Genomic DNA, 20,332 nt, shown 5'->3' with positions numbered 1-20,332 from the left:
CAGGACATGGACACAGATTTCTCTGAAAGCATGGGCCCTGCCAATGCATGCATCATGGTGCTAATGGGGCAGGTTCATGCTGTGGAACGCCGATTCTGGGCTCGGGAAACAAGCACAGACTGGTGGGACCGCATAGTGTTGCAGGTCTGGGACGATTCCCAGTGGCTGCGAAACTTTCGCATGCGTAAGGGCACTTTCATGGAACTTTGTGACTTGCTTTCCCCTGCCCTGAGGCGCATGAATACCAAGATGAGAACAGCCCTCACAGTTGAGAAGCGAGTGGCGATAGCCCTGTGGAAGCTTGCAATGCCAGACAGCTACCGGTCAGTTGGGAATCAATTTGGAGTGGGCAAATCTACTGTGGGGGCTGCTGTGATGCAAGTAGCCCACGCAATCAAAGATCTGCTGATATCAAGGGTAGTGACCCTGGGAAATGTGCAGGTCATAGTGGATGGCTTTGCTGCAATGGGATTCCCTAACTGTGATGGGGCTATAGACGGAACCCATATCCTTATCTTGGCACCGGAGCACCAAGCCGCCAAGTACATAAACCACAAGGGGTACTTTTCGATAGTGCTGCAAGCTCTGGTGGATCACAAGGGACGTTTCACCAACATCAACGTGGGATGGCCGGGAAAGGTGCATGATGCTCGCATCTTCAGGAACTCTGGTCTGTTTCAAAAGCTGCAGGAAGGGACTTTATTCCCAGACCAGAAAATAACTGTTGGGGATGTTGAAATGCCTATATGTATCCTTGGGGACCCAGCCTACCCCTTAATGCCATGGCTCATGAAGCTGTACACAGGCAGCCTGGACAGTCGTCAGGAGCTGTTCAACTACAGGCTGAGCAAGTGCAGAATGGTGGTAGAATGTGCATTTGGACGTTTAAAGGCGCGCTGGCGCAGTTTACTGACTTGGTTAGACCTCAGTGAAACCAATATTGCCACTGTTATTACTGCTTGCTGTGTGCTCCACAATATCTGTGAGAGTAAAGGGGAGACGTTTATGGCGGGGTGGGAGGTTGAGGCAAATCGCCTGGCTGCTGGTTACGCGCAGCCAGACACCAGGGTGGTTAGAAGAGCACAGGAGGGCGCGGTACGCATCAGAGAAGCTTTGAAAACCAGTTTCATGACTGGCCAGGGTACGGTGTGAAAGTTCTGTTTGTTTCTCCTTGATGAAGCCCCCCGCCCCTTGGTTCACTCTACTTCCCTGTAAGCTAACCACCCGCCCCTCCTCCCTTCAATCACCACTTGCAGAGACAATAAAGTCATTGTTGCTTCACATTCATGCATTCTTTATTCATTCATCACACAAATAGGGAGATGACTACCAAGGTAGCCCAGGAGGGGTGGTGGAGGAGGGAAGGAAAATGCCACACAGCACTTTAAGCACAGCACTTTAAAAGTTTACAACTTTAAAATTTATTGAATGACAGCCTTCTTTTTTTTGGGCAATCCTCTGTGGTGGAGTGGCTGGTTGGCCGGAGGCCCCCCCACCGCGTTCTTGGGCGTCTGGGTGTGGAGGCTATGGAACTTGGGGAGGAGGGCGGTTGGTTACAGAGGGGCTGCAGTGGCAGTCTGTGCTCCAGCTGCCTTTGCTGCAGCTCAACCATACACTGGAGCATACTGGTTTGGTCCTGCAGCAGCCTCAGCATTGAATCCTGCCTCCTCTCATCACGCTGCCACCACATTTGAGCTTCAGCCCTGTCTTTAGCCCGCCACTTACTCTCTTCAGCCCGCCACCTCTCCTCCCGGTCATTTTGTGCTTTCCTGCACTCTGACATTATTTGCCTCCACGCATTCGTCTGTGCTCTGTCAGTGTGGGAGGACAGCATGAGCTCGGAGAACATTTAATCGCGAGTGCGTTTTTTTTTTCTTTCTAAGCTTCACTAGCCTCTGGGAAGGAGAAGATCCTGTGATCATTGAAACACATGCAGCTGGTGGAGAAAAAAAAAGGGACAGCGGTATTTAAAAAGACACATTTTATAAAACAGTGGCTACACTCTTTCAGGGTAAACTTTGCTGTTAACATTACATACATAGCACAAGTGATTTTGTTACAAGGTCGCATTTTGCCTCCTCCCACCGCGTGACTACCCCCTCAACCTTCCCCCCTCCCTGTGGCTAACAGCGGGGAACATTTCTGTTTAGCCACAGGCAAACAGCCCAGCAGGAATGGGCTCCTCTGAGTGTCCCCTGAAGAAAAGCACTCTATTTCAACCAGGTGACCATGAATTATATCTCACTCTCCTGAGGATAACACAGAGAGATAAAGAACGGATGTTGTTTGAATGCCAGCAAACATACACTGCAATGCTTTGTTCTACAATGATTCCCGAGTACGTGTTACTGGCCTGGAGTGGTAAAGTGTCCTACCATGAAGGACGCAATAAGGCTGCCCTCCCCAGAAACCTTTTGCAAAGGCTTTAGGACTACATCTAGGAGAACCGCAAATGCCAGGGCAAAGTAATCCTTTCACATGCTTGCTTTTAAACCATGTATAGTATTTTAAAAGGTACACTCACCAGAGGTCCCTTCTCCGCCTGCTGGGTCCAGGAGGCAGCCTTGGGTGGGTTCGGGGGGTACTGGCTCCAGGTCTAGGGTGAGAAACAGTTCCTGGCTGTCGGGAAAACCGGTTTCTCCGCTTGCTTGCTGTGAGCTATCTACAACCTCCTCCTCATCATCATCTTCTTCGTCCCCAAAACCTGCTTCCATATTGCCTCCATCTCCATTGAAGGAGTCAAACAACACGGCTGGGGTAGTGGTGGCTGAACCCCCTAAAATGGCATGCAGCTCATCATAGAAGCGGCATGTTTGGGGCTCTGACCCAGAGCGGCTGTTCGCCTCTCTGGTTTTCTGGTAGGCTTGCCTCAGCTCCTTCAGTTTCACGCGGCACTGCTTCGGGTCCCTGTTATGGCCTCTGTCCTTCATGCCCTGGGAGATTTTCACAAAGGTTTTGGCATTTCGAAAACTGGAACGGAGTTCTGATAGCACGGATTCCTCTCCCCAAACAGCGATCAGATCCCGTACCTCCCGTTCGGTCCATGCTGGAGCTCTTTTGCGATTCTGGGACTCCATCATGGTCACCTGTGCTGATGAGCTCTGCATGGTCACCTGCAGCTTGCCACGCTGGCCAAACAGGAAATGAGATTCAAAAGTTCGCGGTTCTTTTCCTGTCTACCTGGCCAGTGCATCTGAGTTGAGAGTGCTGTCCAGAGCGGTCACAATGGAGCACTCTGGGATAGCTCCCGGAGGCCAACACCATCGAATTGTGTCCACAGTACCCCAAATTCGAGCCGGCAACGTCGATTTAAGCGCTAATCCACTTGTCAGGGGTGGAGTAAGGAAATCAATTTTAAGAGCCCTTTAAGTCGAAATAAAGGGCTTCATTGTGTGGACGGGTGCAGGTTTACATCGATTTAACGCTGCTAAATTCGACCTAAAGTCCTAGTGTAGACCAGGGCTCTAAGACCTTTTGAAATCATATTCTCTGGCTCTGCAGGAAGTAAGAAAGCATTTCATTATCTCCACTATAACATCCTCAACATACAGAAATGTGGAACTGTTCAATGTGGCAGACAGTTATGGAGCATGATGTTTTAATGACAAGTCTGTGGTTTCTAATGGGGTAGATAGAGTCTCTCCTAGGTTGCTTCATCCCTTTCTTTCTGAGAGGTCTGAGAGAGAGCTCCTGGGTGATTCCTCATCTGCCCGAAAGGCTCTCTCATGGGGAACCAAAACATTTCTCTCTGTCACTCTTCCTGTTCAATGTGAACATCAAGGTTAGGGCCTCATCCAACTCACAGTACAGTCAAAGGAAAGAGTCTTGTTGGTTCAACTTCACCTGAATTGGTTGCTGCAAGACTCATCTATCTCCCCCGGCTTTTGCTACGGAACAGATTGAATGACAGTGGATAGTCTGATGTGGGGGATTGTTATTAAAGTATATTTTGTGACATGGGGTTGTTTTGAATCGGTGGGTTGTAATTATCCTTAATTTGTACATTTAAATATCTGTGCAAGCACCTAGAGACTTGGATTGACACTTCTTAAAGAAATATGATTAAATAAAGGAAGAAATGTTATGACAAAATGTCCACGGCCACAATCCGGACATCTCTGTACTTAGGGCTGCCTGATATTTCTCATTATAAGACCCTGTTTTCAGTTGACCATAACTTTGCCAAACTTTAACCATTCAGGCTGAATTTTTTCATGCCAGGTGTCTGCTTCAGGCTGAATATTTTTTTAAAGTTTGGTAAAAATGGTTAGTCATTTCTGAGAATGCAATTAGGAAAAAATACATTGCTTTATCCATGTTAAAAAAATTCTTACAGTCATTTCACTGAGAAGCCCTAGCATCTCCATGCTGTGGAGCAGGAACCTAACATTTGGGAGAGAGGTGGTTTTTATATCATGAATATGCCTTTTGCTGTTCCTGTGAAAAAATACCGCTTGAATGCAGAGAGCACAAGAACCAGATCTGGAGTGGGAGTGGGGTGACAGAGGGAGTAAATTAGGACAAGGAACCAGGGGTGGGGTAAATGCTCCAGTGGCATAGCTTTGCCAGAGACAGAAGGAGTTCTTCCATCACTGTACTAAAGCCATCTCTCCGAGAGACGGTAGCTAGGTGAACGGAAGAATTCTGTAGACCTAGCAGTGTCTACACTGGGGCTTAGGTTTCCTTAATTGCATCGCACAGGGCGTGATATTTTTCACAGTCCTGAGCAGTGAAGTTAAGCTGACCTTACTTTGTAGCGTAGACCAGCCCTCGGACTGACCAAGCAGACACTGTGACACGGAGCTAAGGGGGGAAGGAAATAGGGATGGTGGACTTCAGCAAAGCTTTTGACCAGGCCGGCCCACAACATTTTGGAACCTGAGGCGGGGAGTTCAAATGACGCCCCCATACCCCCTCGCTTGGGCCAAAACTTTGAAAGGTCTCAATTCTGCCTTCTTTCTGTTCTATTCCTCTCATGCTACTGCTCTGTTACCTACCCCAATAAAGGAAAACTAACAACTTAAAATGCCTTCTTCAAAAATTTTAAGTAACACTTAACTTTCAAACGCCTGAACAGCAAATGTAACTTTTCTTGTCTGCATAGTAAACACTGGCATTTGTATCTGTTTGAATAATTAAAGTGGTGCTTTCCATGCCTTCTTGGTTGCAAAGATTTGAACTGCTTCCTGAAGGTCCACAGTCTGGGCCAGCTCATGCTCTATTGAGATGGTTGCAAGGCCAACTAGCCTCTCCTGTGTCATTGTGGAGCATAGATGTGTTTTTATTAACTTAAGCTTGGAGAAGCTATGTTCTCCACTGGCAACTGTTACAGGAAGTGTTAGAAGTATGCGCAGAGCAACAAAAGCATTTGGAAAGAGGGTGGTCATCTTACCTGTGCACATATATTCCTTTGGAGTTGATCCTGCTGAAATGTATCTTGAAAGGGTTTTCAGTTCATCACCTAAATCACTCACATCAATATTGCACATGTCATCATGTGTCAACACTGTCTCTAGTGCCCTGCATTGCTGGTGTAGGTCTTCTTCAGCTATAGTGAGGAGTTTTGGAATATCATACAACATCGCAGATATACTGCTGTGTTCCTTGAGCTGCATGAAACATTCTTCAACTGACTGTATTGCACAATCTAGTTAAAGAATTCAACTTTGAATTGTTGTTTGGTGTCTCTTATGGGATTATCCTGTGCCTCATAATCAAAATGTCTTCTTCGGTGACTATTGTATTCTTGAATGGATGGGAAAATAGCTTCAGTGTGAAGTTCCTCTGCCAATTTCTGTGCACTCTTCAGAATGTTTTGAAATCCCTCATCAGACTGGTAAGACTGTAGGTATGACTTTGCTTTGTCCAGTTGTTCCATTGCTCCAGATATATCAAGGTCAACACCTTGGAGTCTCTTGCTTACAACATTTATTTCAAATAGTATGTCATGCCACAACACTAAGCCACAAAAAAAATTTGAAGTTATGTATGTTTCTGGTGATTCCATTTCCCTCTGCCACTGTTCTCCCACAAACAGTTCCTGTCATAGCATTATCCTCCATAATGGCAACTGTGGCATCATCTGTCTTCCCAATTTGGTGTTTGATAGGCTTTGTCGCCTCCACTTGACTTTCCCATCATGTGGCATTCAGTGGTTTCAGTGTTAGAGAGGATGTTCCCAGATATTGCTTCAAAATTTGCCATCGATGAGTTGATGCAGAGAAAAATATATAGATGCTTTGAATTACATTCAAAAAATTCAGCAGCCTCACTAGAAGCTAATGCTGCATCACTCACCACCAAGTTCAATGAATGAGAACTGCATAGGGCACAAAAAGCTCGAGGGTTTAACTCTCAGATCCATGTCTGCACTCTGTTCTTTCCTGTCATGTTGGCACCATTATCGTAGCCCCTCATTTCTCATTTCAGCCTATTGTAATTCCCGTATCGTCCAGCTTTTTAAGAAGCACATTTGTCATACCAGCTCCTGTTGTATCATCAATGTCAATAAATTCTAGAAAATGCTCTCTGACAGTCACCATTGCAGGGACATTTTCACTAGGTTCTGTTGTTGTTACAAAACGCACCATTCAAGTCATTTGTTCCGTATGGCTGATGTCAGGTGTGCAGTCCAGAATAACAGAGCAATATCTTGCTGACTTCAGCTCTGCCACAATCTTCTGTTTGACTTTTGTTGCCAGTAACTGTATGATCTCGTTTTGAATTGTTTTTCCAAGGTAGTAGTGTGTGTACATTTCTTGGGTGGTGACTCTTCTTAGATGCTCCTGGAGTACAGCATCAAACTCAGCCATCAGCTCCACAATTTTAAGGAAGTTTCCATTGTTTGGCACATACAGCTGATCTGAAGTGCCACGCAGTGCTAGGTTTTGGGTAGCAAGCATTCTCACAATGGCAATGAGCCTTTGTTCCTGTAGAACCCAATGTGGCTGGAACATTAGATTGGAAGAGTTTGCAACAAAAACAGTACGCAGCATTCTGTGTTTTTGAGTACATAAGCCATGGCCTCTCCACTTTGTCACCCTTGGGGATTTCACGGCAGTAATGTGTTGGATGGAAACTTCTATTTTTATTGTCTTTGGGGAACATGAAGTTTTTCACTTGCTGTGGCCCATGCAGTACAAGGAAGTCCCTCAGGCTACTGCTCAAGTGGGTCCACAGTCCTGGATCATCTAGACTTAAGGAACTAAACTCAGCAGCAGCTGTTTCTTGCGCCTCCACCACACTCTTCTCTGATCTACACTTTTCTTCAGGAATGTGCATGGTTACATCCATTTGAGATGGAGATATGGATGCTGCAGTAGCTGCCAGGTCACCTGCACTCTGACTAACTGGAAAATCAGGCATTTCCTCACCACTCACATCCACACTGGGGCCGGAAGGCTCACCATGAACATTTGTGTCTGTGTATCTCAGGAGAGCTCCTTCCTGTTTAGATAGAAAAGCTTCCTTTGCTTTCTTTCTTTTTCTGAATGCTGCCCCAGAGGGGAGTTTTCTTCTTTCACTCATGACTGCAGTTCTGTGCCAGCTATAGTGGCTCTCAACACTCAATTGAAGGGGGCAAATAAGCAGGCTGGTAGCAGGGCCTGAGTGAGGGAAGATATCAGCATCTTAAGGGCCTAACTGGCTCCTACTACTTCAGTTGGCTGCCTGTTCTCCTCAAGTGGGTTCAGGGAAGCAGCAGGAAACAGGAAGCTCCCTGAGAAGCTGGTGTTAATCAGTCCAGGCTTCTGGGGGTGCTAGAGAGGTACGTAAGAGGCTCCTCCTCCTCTCTCTCCCTGCAGTTCCTGCTGCTTTCTGTTATTCCCTCTCACCTTTTCTCCTGCCTGCCTGTTATGACTCTTGTGCCCTCCTTCCTCCAGCACAGCACTCCACCATCTCTGTGCATCTAAAGCAGAGAGAATACATATGCACCAGCAGCAGACACAATTTTCTACACTCTGGGTCCTAGTGGCACCCCACTCCCCCCACAGTTTGGCACCTGAGCTGGCCGCCTCAGTTCGCCTCATGGTAAGGCCAGCCCTGCTTTTGACACAGTCCCATATAACATTCTGATAGGTAAGCTGGAGAAATGTGGGCTTGGCAGAATACATAACTGGTTAAACAACTGCAAACAATGAGTAACTTTTAGTGAAATGATGTCAGATTGGAGGAAAGTCTCAAGTGGGGTTCCACAGGGATGTGTACTGGGTTGGTGTTATTTAACATCTTTATTAATGACCTTGATGTAGGAATAGAGAGCACACTGATCAAATTTGCAGATGACACAAAGCTGGGGTGGGGGTGGGGGAGGGAGGGGTTGCCAACACTCTGGAGGATAGAGCTAAAATTCAAAGGTTTCTTGATAAATTGGAGACCTGGGTTATAGATGACAAAATGAAATTCAACAAAGACAAATGTAAGGTGCTGCACTTAGGGAAGAAAAAACAAATGCACAAATACAGAATGGGGGATAACTGGTTTGGCAGCAACATTGCTGAGAAGGATCTGGGAGTGGTGGTGGATCACAACCTCAACTTGAGTCAACAATGCGATGCTATTGCAAAAAAAGCAAATGCAATTTTAGGTTGCATTAACAGAGGCCAAGCATGCAAATCACGGGAGATGATAGTACCGCTCTACTCAGCACTGGTTAGGCCTCTGCTAGAATACTGTGTCCAATTTTGGTCACCAATGTATAGAAAGGATGTAGAGAAACTGGAAAGGATCCAGAAGTGAGTGACAAAGATGATCAAAGGGATGGAATGCAAGCCAGATAAATAAAGATTGAAGGAGCTGGGTATGTTTAGTCTGGAAAAGAGGAGATTAAGGGGGGATATGATAGCAGTCTTTAAATACTTGACAGGCTGCCATAAAAAAAGATAGGAAAAAATTGTTCTCTCTTGACACAGAGGGCAGGACAAACGGCAATGGGTTCAAACTACATCATAGCAGATTTAGATTAAATCTCAGGAAAAGCTTCCTAACTGTAAGAACAGTAGGACAAGGGAACAGACTGCCTAGGAAGGTCATGGAAGCTCCTTCACTGGAGGTTTTCAAAAGGAGGCTGGATGGTTTAGACACAACAAATCCTGTATCTTGGCAGAGGATTAGACTAGATGACCCTTGCCGTCCCTTCTAACCCAATGGTTCTATGATTCTATGACTGGGAGCCAGTGCGATGGGGGGAAGACTGAGATCAGATGAGGAGCTGGGCTAGAGACTGAGACTGGCTAGCAAGGATACTGGAAACCTGTGAAGGGGAGGGCTGAATGGGAGAGGGAATATAAGCCAGTAAGAAGGGGAAGACTTGGACAGGGAGGCAAGGGGGGAACTGGGCCTGGCTGAGAAAGGAATCCAGGGAAATGGAGTTGCGGGTGCTCAAAAGCTGTGAAAATCAGGCCTGTTACATTTAGATATCTAAATATGGATTTAGGAGTCTAACTCTGGGCATCCAAGTAGGAAAATTTTAACCATAATGACCAAAGACTGTCTGTGCAGGATGGTAGAATTAAAAAAACAACCCATAGTCCACAGCCAGGATGGTTGGGGGGCGGGGGTGTATCTGTATGAACAGGTGTGCATGGTGCTGTTTCTTTTTTCTTTTGCAGAATCGCAAATCTTTTCAGTTTGGTGTTTCCTGCAGTAATCCTGAGCTATGCAAATCTGAGACAGAAAGTACATTGTGGAAAAAGGAACATTTACAAGGCATGTTCCTTAAAGGAGAGTTTATTTCTGGGAAAAAGTAAATACTTCTTTGAAATCAGTTACACATTAAATTATATATCCAAGTGGGTGTGTCTTCACAGCACAGTTAGGTTGAGTTACAACTTAACTCCCACCCATACACAAAAATCTCTAGTTTGAGATTTAAACTTGAGCTAGCTATTAGATGGCTAATCAAATCATGTTGATCCTCTGTGGGGATGCAATAACTCATTAGCAGCTAATTCAATCACTCTGCTAATCTAATCACACTCTGCTGCTAATCAAATCACTATGTATAACTCCAGTGTTGTTCTGAATTGTGGTTGCTTTAAGGCTGTACCTACAAAGTAGACTCTTGCTAGGGCTATGGGAGGAGCTCTCCCATCTGCATAGTTAATCCACTTCCCCAAGAGGTGGCAGTTAGGTCAATGAAAGAATTCTTCTGTCTATATAGCACTGTCTGCACCAGGGGTTAGGTCGGCTTCACTGTTGCTTAGGGGTGTGGATTTTTCACACCCCTGAGCAACATAGCTGGGTCAACCTGAATTTTTAGTGTACACCTGCCCTAACTTGAGCTAGGTTAGCATGAGTATAGTAACTTGAGTGTACTCACTGAAGTTGTGTCTACATTACCACTTATATCAGCAAAACTCATGTCGCTCAGGGGTGTGAAAAAACCGCCGCTCATTGAAGTGGTTTTATTATGTCGATGGGAGAGCTCTCTCCCATCAGTATAGCATGGCTACATGACTGATCTTACAATGGTGCAGCTGCATTGGTACAGCTGTAAGCTCGCTAGTGTAGACACGGCCTAACTCAAGGTAACTGTTGCAGTGAAGATGAGGCCACAAAGAAGTGATGAATTATTTATTGATTGTTGAAAAGTACTTGATTTGTTGTAGGTTAATTGATTTTTTTTAATGCAAATGCATGGCCAATGAAAAAGGAAATACTGTGATGTTCCTAGGTGTCTTCTTTGTACTTAGGAGCCTCTTCCAATGTGTAGAAAATGGAGTGTTTTATACCCGAATATGATGCAAACCATGACACCACACCTGTAGTGCTTTGAGAAATGTAGTTCAGTAGCTGAGTAGTAATTTTGTTGCAGGCATATTTATTTGTGACTGGGGACATTAAACAGAGGTTCTTAACTGCGATATATGGACCACTGGCGGTCCACATAGTTTTTGCTTGTGGTCTGAAGAGAACTAGCTGGTTATGGGTCGTGACTTTCCTCATTTCCAGCTGCTAAGATGCATTAAAAGAAGCTAAAAGTATATTAACTACTCTCATAATATTATTTATCCATGTGAGCAATTGCTAGAGTTCTAACAAGAATGGGAGGTGAAGTGGGGTCCAAGCAATCAGGAATGGAAGGAGAGATGTCCATAAGACATTCTCTCTACTCAGATGTCATCCACACTATAAAAACCTTTAAAGAACCCCTGCATTAAAAATATGAGTTCTATGAAACCTTATTTTCACTAAATTGTGGTAGATTTGGTTTCATTATATGTGAGTTAATTTTTTGTGCTGTTTTTGTGGAAGAGGAATATTTTAATGTTTGGGAGTGAAGGGATTATGGGTATCTTTTGTTACATATAGAAGAGAACTGAACATCCAGAACTGAACTGGGTCTCTCCCAATAAGATGTAGGAATGGCTGGAGGCAGAAATGTTTCCAATAGTCAGTTTTGCTGAAAGATTTTTTGCTTGTTTATTATGCATTTTATCAAGCAATCTCTTAAACTAAATACTTTTTCTTCTACCAATTTTCTTTTTTAATCATTTTAATCAAATAGAAGCTTTTTATACATTCACTGGTTTATGAATGAATGCCCCAGCTTCTCACATATGTATCATCTTTGTTTATGTTTTATTATAGTAATAGAGATTTAAGAATTAAGCACAACTAAAACTTCATAATATGAATTTCAATCAATTGACACAATTCACAGTTATTTAGTAGAGAGTCATCAAAGGGTTTCTTAGTAAATTGTAGGATAGGAAGGACTCAGCTAAATTACACTGTCCTCTAGTGGCAATCAATGTTGCTGTGCTCTACATTCTTACTAGAAATAATAAACTGTCTTGTGGTTAAAGGAGAGCAAATATATGGGATCAAATTTTCAGTACTGTGTCCACTAACCTTAGGTGCCTCATAATTTGAGTGCCATCTTGATACATTTTGGACCAGATTTTCAGAGGTGCCGTGAACCTGCATCTCCCAATGACTTCAGAGAGAGGCAGATGCCCACAACTCTGAAAATCAAGCTGGCACCCAGAAATTAAGGCACCCCAAATTAGTAAACATTGTTGAAAATTTTGCCTTGGGTTCTATTCCCAGCACTGCTACAGACTTCTTGTGTGATTGTAGGCAGCCACCTAGGTCACAATGTTCAAACTTCAATGGGAGCTGCAAGCACTTATGGCTTGAGGCATCTCAGTTTGGAAAAAAGCTTTTAGGTTCCTTGGCCTTGTAAAGAAACTTGGTACTACAAGCACCTGCTATGCTTGTAGGACATCTCAGGCCGGAAACTTTACTTGTGTAATCATCTTCTCCTGTGCAAAGTATTTTACATCCACTTTGTAACTCACTGTGCACAGGTATAAATGACTACACAGGGTGAAAGACAGTGGAATATCAGGTCCTTCAGATCCTCACCACAAAAGTTCTTGCAATAGTGCACCAATTTTTCTAGCACCAATGCAGTGGTAGTGTGGACTGGAAGTGCTGTAGCTGCAATGGTATAATTACTTCTTGAGTCTCTGGGCACGCCTACAAGGCTCCTTCCCATGCTGCTGTGACAACTCTGAACACTGAGCTGCTTGTCAAAACTCTCACTCGCTGTCTGCATGCAGGACTGAGAACAGCTGAGATAGTACTTGGTCAGTCTTAGATTTACCCATTCCCCACCTCCAATATTCCAACCTCCCATAGCACTAATTAAAGGCTCAAAGAGATACTGCAAAATACACCTTTATTAACATTTCTAAGCATGTTTCCAAACTGGGTATTTTTTGTTCTACAAGGGACTAAAATATGTTTTAAACATGTACATAGGCACACATTCCAATGTGCTTACTTTAGTGGCTAGTCTGTCCACTGCCACTGCAGCATCTCCTAAGCTCCTGAGATCAAAATAGAAAACAGGAAAGGGACATTAGTTAAAATATACATAGCAAGGTTTACATAAGGAAGATTGCCCAGATCCAGTTTGTATGCTGTAACATATATTCATGCTGTCTGAGTTGTTTGGATTTCCCATGGTCTCCTGGGTTCCTGGACTGTCTTCATCCCGATCCTGAAAGATGTCCTTACCAGACCAGGCCACAGAGAGAAAGCCACATGACTTTGTTATCTCCATTGGCACTGGCTAAATCCCAAACACTACCTGGATATCAACCTCTCTCTTCCCCTCCCCCCACCCCACATGTCCTTTTCCTTCCCTACCTTATTTCTTCTCTTTCCTATCCCTCTTCTTTTGCCTTTTGTCTAATAAGAGTCCAGCCTAGCTGGTCAACACTGAATATTTTACAACACTGCTGTAAGCTTGTGATCAGAAAAATGCAGCAAAAGCATTGCCCTAAACAGCCTGATGCTAGTAGCGTACAAGTTTACCAGCACTCAGAAGGTATGTCTACACTAGTGCAATTAAAAACCCATGCCTAGTCCAGGCCAGCTGACTCGGGTTTGCGCTAAGGGGCTGTTTAATTGCAGTGTAGATATTCAGGCTCAGGCTGGAGCCCAGATTCTTAAGACCCTGAGTAGTGGGAGGATCCCAAGCTCAGGCTGCAGCCTGAGCTGGAATGTCTACACACAATTAAACATCCCCTTACGCATGAGCCCGAGTGAGTTGGTATAGGACAGCTGCAGGTGTCTATTTGCACAGTAGATACCCAAAGTGTCTAATATGACAATGTGCTGTGCCTGTATTTTTCCAGCAGTGAGACTGCAAGACTCAACACCAGAGACATTTTTTCTATCTTTGCTGTCCCTTTCTTTACCCTTTTTTATGTGTTTATGCTTGTTTTGTCCTTTAGGAAAGGGGATCAGACTTTATCAACAACAGCTCCAGCCCATCTCACCTAACTTCTTCTCTTTTCCCCAAAAAGACAATTACCATCTAAGAGACTCTCATATAAGGATCCTCCCTCCCCCTTTAAAGACTCTCTTAAGGCTAAAGGAAAAAAAGGATGTTAAAATAAAAGCGTTACATAATTCTTTACATTTCAAACACTTTGTTTTTCCTTCTTTTTTGTATTTTTAATACATGGTTAAAAATCCTTTTAACCATGTGTTTGCCATAGTATTAAGCAGCCTGAGATCTCTGTATACGAAACCCCAAACCCTGTTTAAAACTGTGTAATGTTGGACAGTTTCAGGGTCAAATGATCATCTCTGTGTCATATAGTCCATCTAAATAAATACAACACCTCCCACCTCCATAATCCAAGGAAGTGTTCAGGCGGCTGGTGGTTTACAGATTCTATACCAGCACTCTGTTTACCTCACCAGAGGGGATACTCCAATTGACCATTCAAGCAGCTTTAGTCCCTTTGCAGTACTGGAACAATGAAAAAGATTACTTCACTTGTAATTATGAAGTCTATTATGCCTATTATGATGCCTTACATTGTCAGACTCTTCCTGACCATAATCAAAGCACAGATGCCTTTGCTAGACTTATAAATAGGATTAAGAGTAGGGACATCCCTGACTTGTTCCATGGATTAAAATGTGTGGAAGAAATTATACTTGTGAATAACACTGCATATAATAATTAACTTTGTTAAATGTGTAAATCCAAGTCCATTTTATGTACTAGAAGGTTTAAGACTGTTTTGTGGAGTTGGGAGACTTTTCTTTATCAATTATAAGCAACTATTATCCCATATTTTCAGGATCTGTAGCACACTGCATTACTTTCTGAAAGAGAATGAGAGGTGGCCTTGTTGAGCATCAGTCCCAAATCTTGAGATGAATGAGATTATCACACATGTTATTCTGATGTCCAGCAATTCAGGAAGCTTTGTAGGTCAGAGTTGAGCAACAGTATAGGTCAGTAAGAAGACAGGTAAGTGGTGCTTACAAGGTTTGCAAAGTAGTGACATCTGAAGCTGTCTATAAATGGTAGATTACTTAAAAATAACCTAATGATTTTTGAGCGTTTGGGATTGGTGACACTGCATATTATTCTCCTGCATATGGTGACACTGCATATTATCCTCCCTTTCCCCTGTCCCCGCCCCCCACCAGGCCGGTGCCCCTGTGCTAAAGTTGCCAGTTCTGGTTGGATCTATTCTGGGAGGTTTCATCACATGACATAACAGTTTTAAGGCCTGAACTACTGGGAAAATCATTTACAATTACTACCCAGCAGTTTGCCCCAGTGGAAAATAAGGACCTGTGGATGCAGCAGATTCTTCCTAGGCAAGCAAAGAAGTTCAAGCCAGTCCCCTAGTCACTGTGAGAATTCCCCAGGGTTTTCCCCCTAGTTGCTCACACCACTACCTGGGGAATTAATCTGTAATTCCTGATGCTTCAAGACAACACTGGAGGGTTGGCAAACAACACCCCCCCTCCCGCCCCCGCAACGCAGCTGCTGTGGGCAACCGGACCTCCTCCCCCTGCCCCGTATTTCCCCTCTGCTCGGGCCCAGGCTCCCCATCTGTGTCACCCCATCTCCCGGGCCCTGGCTCCCCCGGTGTCACACCCTCTACCCTCCCCGAGGCTCTCCTGTCGTGTCATCCCTTCAGGCCCCGAGTCAGGTCACCCCAACTCCCGTCCCCGCTCCCCTCGAGCCCGGGCTCCCCCCGCGTCACTCCGTCTTCCATCCCGGCCCCGCCTCGGCCCAAGTTCCCGCCCTGTGTCAGCCGCTCACCGCGTCTCCCGTCCCCTTCCCTTCGGGCCCAGGCTCCCTTCGTGTCACTCCGCCTCCCGTCCCCCGCTGCCTTCGGGCCCAGGCTCTCCCCCCGTGTCACCCCTTGGCCCTTCCCCCAGGCGCCCGCCCCGTGACACCCCGTCTCCCTCTCCCCAGGCTCCCCCCCGAGCACTCGGCCCTCCGGTCCAGGCTCCCCGCCATGGCTCCCCGGGCCGGGCGGAGCGGTTTGGCCGCAGCACCCGGAAGTGGCGGGCGGGATATAGCGGAAGCGGTGGGCGGGCCCGGGTCTCTTTGGGGCTGGCGGCCGGAGGAAGATGGTGAGTGCCGGCACGGGGACGGGGAAAATCCGCTGCCATCCAGCGGGATTCGGGGCCTTGCAGGGCGCGGAGAGGCTGCCCGGGGGCCGGCGTGTCCGTACGCCACGGTGGAGCTGCGCGCCGGGGCTCTAGGCTGCCTCTGCGGTAAGGCCACGGCGGGCCCGCGCGGAGGCGCCGCTGCCGCCCCGGGAGCTGCCGCCGCCGGCCCCTGCTCCCTCTTGCCGCGCTCGGAGGCTGGAGGAGCTGGACACGCTCCCCCTGAGAGAGCTGGGGCCGCGGGGTCTTCCGTCTCCGGGTCCTCTCCGCGAGCATCTTCCCTCGCTGTCCCCCGCCGGGCTAGAACTCACGGGGCTCTGCGTGGAGCGAGGCCTTGTGCTGGCGAGGCGGCGTTACTGGAGCTCGGTATTGAAGGGTAAACCCCCTACCTGCCCCGTAAAGATCCGGTAAAAGCCTCCTGCGCGTTGGGGCTCAGTGGTGCAAGAAGGGGTTGTGGTAGCGCTTTAATAAGGGGAGCCAGGCAAACATTGGGGGACATGAGGTAGGGAGGGCAGCCGAGATCTGTGACTTGTCAAAACGATCCTGCCGAGTTGTCTTTTTGATGAAAACTATAAAAATGTATCATTGGCTTGTGCAGAACGAGCCTGCCTTGTTGGTGAATTGATGCTGTTCCCCCAGTTTACTCGCAATGAGAGATCACTTGAGGGGTTGAGAACAGAATTAGGAATCTGTAAAAATTTCTAAGCGGTTGTGTTATCTCATTTTTCTGTCATAAAGGTGGGATATACAGAAATGTAAGTAATTCCTGTTTAAGAAAGTGAGATGTGAGCTGTAAAACTTAGATATGTATGTTAGATGTGTTTCCACTTCTGCATTTGTGTGTACTTTTGGTTGTTTCATTAAAATGTCTGAGTGTGAGAGTTTCAGAAGACTTTACTTGGTTTTGAGGTATGTAGTTAAGTGCTAGCCAAAACTGTATATTTTTATTTAATACAGCTTTCTGACATGCAAATTTCTGAATTGTATTTCAGACTAAGGGAACATCATCATTCGGTAAGCGCCGCAATAAGACCCACACTTTGTGCCGTCGCTGCGGATCCAAGGCATACCATCTCCAGAAATCCACCTGTGGGAAATGTGGGTATCCTGCTAAGCGCAAGAGAAAGTGTAAGTATGGAACCTTCAAAAATTATCTGTGTAAACTTGTTCTTTGAATTAGTTTTTCATGAAGAAACTGTGTATACAATATCAGGATAGTCACTTGTGAAAGTGATGGTTCTGTCTAAGTGAATACAACCAAACCAGTGTGGTTTTTTTGTGATTTAATAGAAAAAATATAAGGAGTTCTGTGGTATTTTGCAATGCACCTTCTGTTTTCTTTATTTACATAGAGAAACTTCTGTGAGAAAATACACGTACAATGGGATGCTCTGCATATAGCTACACTTCTCCAATATACAGTGTATCCTGTAGAAACAACCATTGTTCGATGTACGCATATTTTAAAATAATATTTTAGTGGTATTACTGTTGTTCTGGTTTATTCCCACTGTAAAACAGGGATGGTGCTTGCCTATCTCATTTTATACACTTAATTGTGTAGGTGAAACAAAATAAATCTGTGTAAATTGCATTCTAGATAACTGGAGTGCCAAGGCTAAAAGGCGCAACACCACTGGTACTGGTCGTATGAGGCACCTGAAAAATGTCTACCGTCGATTCAGGTACAAGTTACACTATAACATGAGATCTTACACATACTTCAAATACCTTTTAAAAACCCATTATCTAAATGAATACTTATTGCCATTTTCTTTTGTAATTTATGCAGTACGTATGTAGTCTTAAATTTTTCAGTTTGTTGTAAACATCTTGTGATGGAAAAGGTATTTGATAATTCATATATTTAACCCAACATACCTTGGTAGCATTCTCCATTTGTTTAGACTTGTAGTTCTGAGTCCTAATGTAGGATCTGCAACTAACATGCCAAGTGAACTTACCTAAGTCACCAAAGGTTTAATGAATGTTTATAAATGCTTTGGAAAGCTCAGTTAATGGGGGCTACATAGGGCATAAAGTAACTATACCAGTGTTTTGTTGTTGTGGAGTGAAGAACCCAAGAGGAAAGGAGTTAGAGGGGTTTTACACAAGGATAATACAGTCTCTTTGGGATAATTCGGTGGGTTTTTTGGTTTGTTTGTTTGTTTTTGCACTTTTGTTTGCACTTTTTGAACTACTACATGTTTGGACTACATTTGTTCTAGCAGACTTTAAAGGAGTTTCACTTCATTACTAAAATGATCTCTTTTTAGAAGGTATGTCTTGTCCAGCACTTGTTTTTGAGCAGATTACTTCATGGTATTACTAGATCTGCTGATTCTGCCAGGCACTGATAAAGTGAGTTGAAGGCATTCTGCATGTCACAGAATTGGGCCAGTTGTCCACTTGAAAGAATACTTATTTTTTTATCTTCTGGGTGGTGGTAGTTGCATAGTAACTACCTGTAACTCAACAAATTCCTGAAGCAGAACTTCTTGTAACAGGTCCTTGAAAGATTTCAGAGTTTTTTACCCACATGTGGCATTACCAGCAGAATCCCAGGGTATGATTATGATCGTAGTGTTTTGTTTTAAATTGTGGAGGAAATCACATCATATAAAAGAGAAACAGAAATGTTTGATTTTGATTTCCATAACAGCAGCCCATGAATAGCTAACATATTTTTGTTAGCCTGTTCCTTTTGCAAGAAATGCCATGATTGCCAGTTGATGAGTTAGCAATTTGGTATAGACACTACAGTAATACTAATTCAGGAACATGAAACTTATACAACTGAGAGAGTTATGTTTGATAAGTTGAAATTGCATTCAAAATGAGAATTAATCATTTTAAAGTTGTGCCTTTCATGTTTCAACATAGAGTTCATATGTAGTCTAAAGCATCACTGCTCCATGAAGGTATAAAATAAAACTGAAACTTCCTTTAAAATGAACACTGATTTTGGTAGTGACATCTAGTGTTGCTCTTGAAAGTCCAAAAAAGATTTATAGCTAGAGTCAGTGTTAGCTCTTATTCTTTTGGCCAGCATAGTCCTTTCCTAACAGCAGCTGTCAGAAAAAAGTTGTAATAAATCACATAATGTCCTGCTTCCTACAACCTGCTACTGGATACATCTAAGGCCATGTCTGTGCTACCACTTAAGTTGCTCAGGGTGTGAAAAAACACCCGCTGAGAGACATAAGTTACACTGACAGAGCGCTGTCTATACCGGTGTTTATGTCAGCAGGAGAGCTTCTCCTGCTGACACAGCTAACATTGCTTGTGGAGGTGGTTTTATTATGTTGATAGGAGAGCTCTCTCCTGTCGGCATAGAGCAGCTACACAGTGATGTGCGGCTGTAAGATCACTTATGTAGACATGGCCCCAAGGCATTGGTTAGCTGTATTTAATTGCCTTATCTTGGTGAACTTTGCAGTGACTGTTCCCTTGTTTGTTCCCTAGCTGCTCTCACTTTGCTTCAGTTTTACTTCATTAGTAATTGGAGACTGAGGGATTTGTGTTTGGAGTAGCCTTACATCTAATCATACAGTACTTACTAAAGTGAAACTCCCCTTGGCTTCAAAAATCACTTGCTGGGAAAAGAAAAATAGAATTATTTCTACTGGAGTTTTACCTGAGTAAGCACTGCAGGATTGCATCCATTATGTTGAGACCTGTACTTCTGGGTAATATAACTTTTACTAGGAGTGAAATTTTAAATAGACGCACTGAAATGTTCATGAGCAGCTTGTCAATGATGTTTCTTTTTAAAAATGTCTGAACATATGAGTTCCATAGTGATTTTGACTTCTAACTGAGATAAGCTGAACCAAAAACATTCTCTGAAACTTTCTAATAAATACCACTTTATGGAGCCTGGAATATAAAATGCTTTCAAAAAATACTAACTCTGTTATTGTTTTTGTACGTACAGGAATGGATTCCGTGAAGGAACAACACCTAAGCCCAAGAGAGCTGCCGTTGCAGCATCCAGCTCATCTTAAGGACTCATCTGTTTGTTAAAATAAATGGTCTAATCCAGAAAAAAAATTGTCAGGTTTTTTTTACACATATTTTACTTTAGTGAAATGGTAAGGTATCTATATATGTGCGTGCGAGTGTGTGTAATAGATTCTGACAGAGTGTTGTGTTGAAGTTCATTAAACACATTCCTTTAAGTGATTTCTCATCTGATCATATTTCTATCTTTAAGAGCGTTCATCTAAATACTGTAATTGCTGAAGTTTTTTATGGGCAAAGTATATAAGTATTCTTTATACCAACACAACTTTTACGCTGAATAATTTCAAAACTCCCTTCTGCATAACAAGACTTCTACATATACATCGCTTATGGTTGATATAATTACTAATTTGTACACAATTCT

General features: G+C 44.2%; 2 protein-coding genes and 1 non-coding gene across 4 annotated transcripts; 2 read left to right on the top strand and 1 right to left on the bottom strand.

Moving 5' to 3' along the window:
* Positions 1-1,296: 1,296 nt before the first annotated feature.
* LOC140911234 (uncharacterized) lies at positions 1,297-15,646 on the bottom strand. Of its 2 annotated transcripts, XM_073343846.1 has the most exons (4): positions 15,590-15,646; positions 12,791-12,836; positions 2,525-3,495; positions 1,297-1,936 (listed from the first exon to the last, which is right to left on the bottom strand). In XM_073343846.1, exons 3-4 carry the CDS (start codon positions 3,105-3,107, stop codon positions 1,815-1,817), a joined length of 705 nt encoding a protein of 234 aa, XP_073199947.1. In that variant the 5' UTR covers positions 3,108-3,495; positions 12,791-12,836; positions 15,590-15,646; the 3' UTR covers positions 1,297-1,814. The 2 variants fall into 2 exon arrangements, with proteins under 2 accessions (XP_073199947.1, XP_073199948.1); XM_073343847.1 differs by lacking the exon at positions 12,791-12,836 and having other exon boundaries at positions 15,590-15,621.
* A 164-nt stretch (positions 15,647-15,810) lies between these two features.
* On the top strand, positions 15,811-19,995 carry RPL37 (ribosomal protein L37). Its single transcript, XM_073343848.1, has 4 exons — positions 15,811-15,906; positions 16,935-17,070; positions 17,543-17,627; positions 19,880-19,995. Exons 1-4 carry the CDS (start codon positions 15,904-15,906, stop codon positions 19,947-19,949), a joined length of 294 nt encoding a protein of 97 aa, XP_073199949.1. The 5' UTR covers positions 15,811-15,903; the 3' UTR covers positions 19,950-19,995.
* LOC140912179 (small nucleolar RNA SNORD72) lies at positions 19,691-19,771 on the top strand. Its single transcript, XR_012159257.1, has one exon. It is a non-coding gene; the product is annotated as a small nucleolar RNA SNORD72 (small nucleolar RNA).
* Positions 19,996-20,332: the final 337 nt, after the last annotated feature.

Source organism: Lepidochelys kempii, chromosome 5 (genome assembly GCF_965140265.1).
Source record: "Lepidochelys kempii isolate rLepKem1 chromosome 5, rLepKem1.hap2, whole genome shotgun sequence".
Classification (NCBI taxonomy): domain Eukaryota; kingdom Metazoa; phylum Chordata; order Testudines; family Cheloniidae; genus Lepidochelys; species Lepidochelys kempii.
This window is presented reverse-complemented; position numbering and strand designations above follow the sequence as displayed.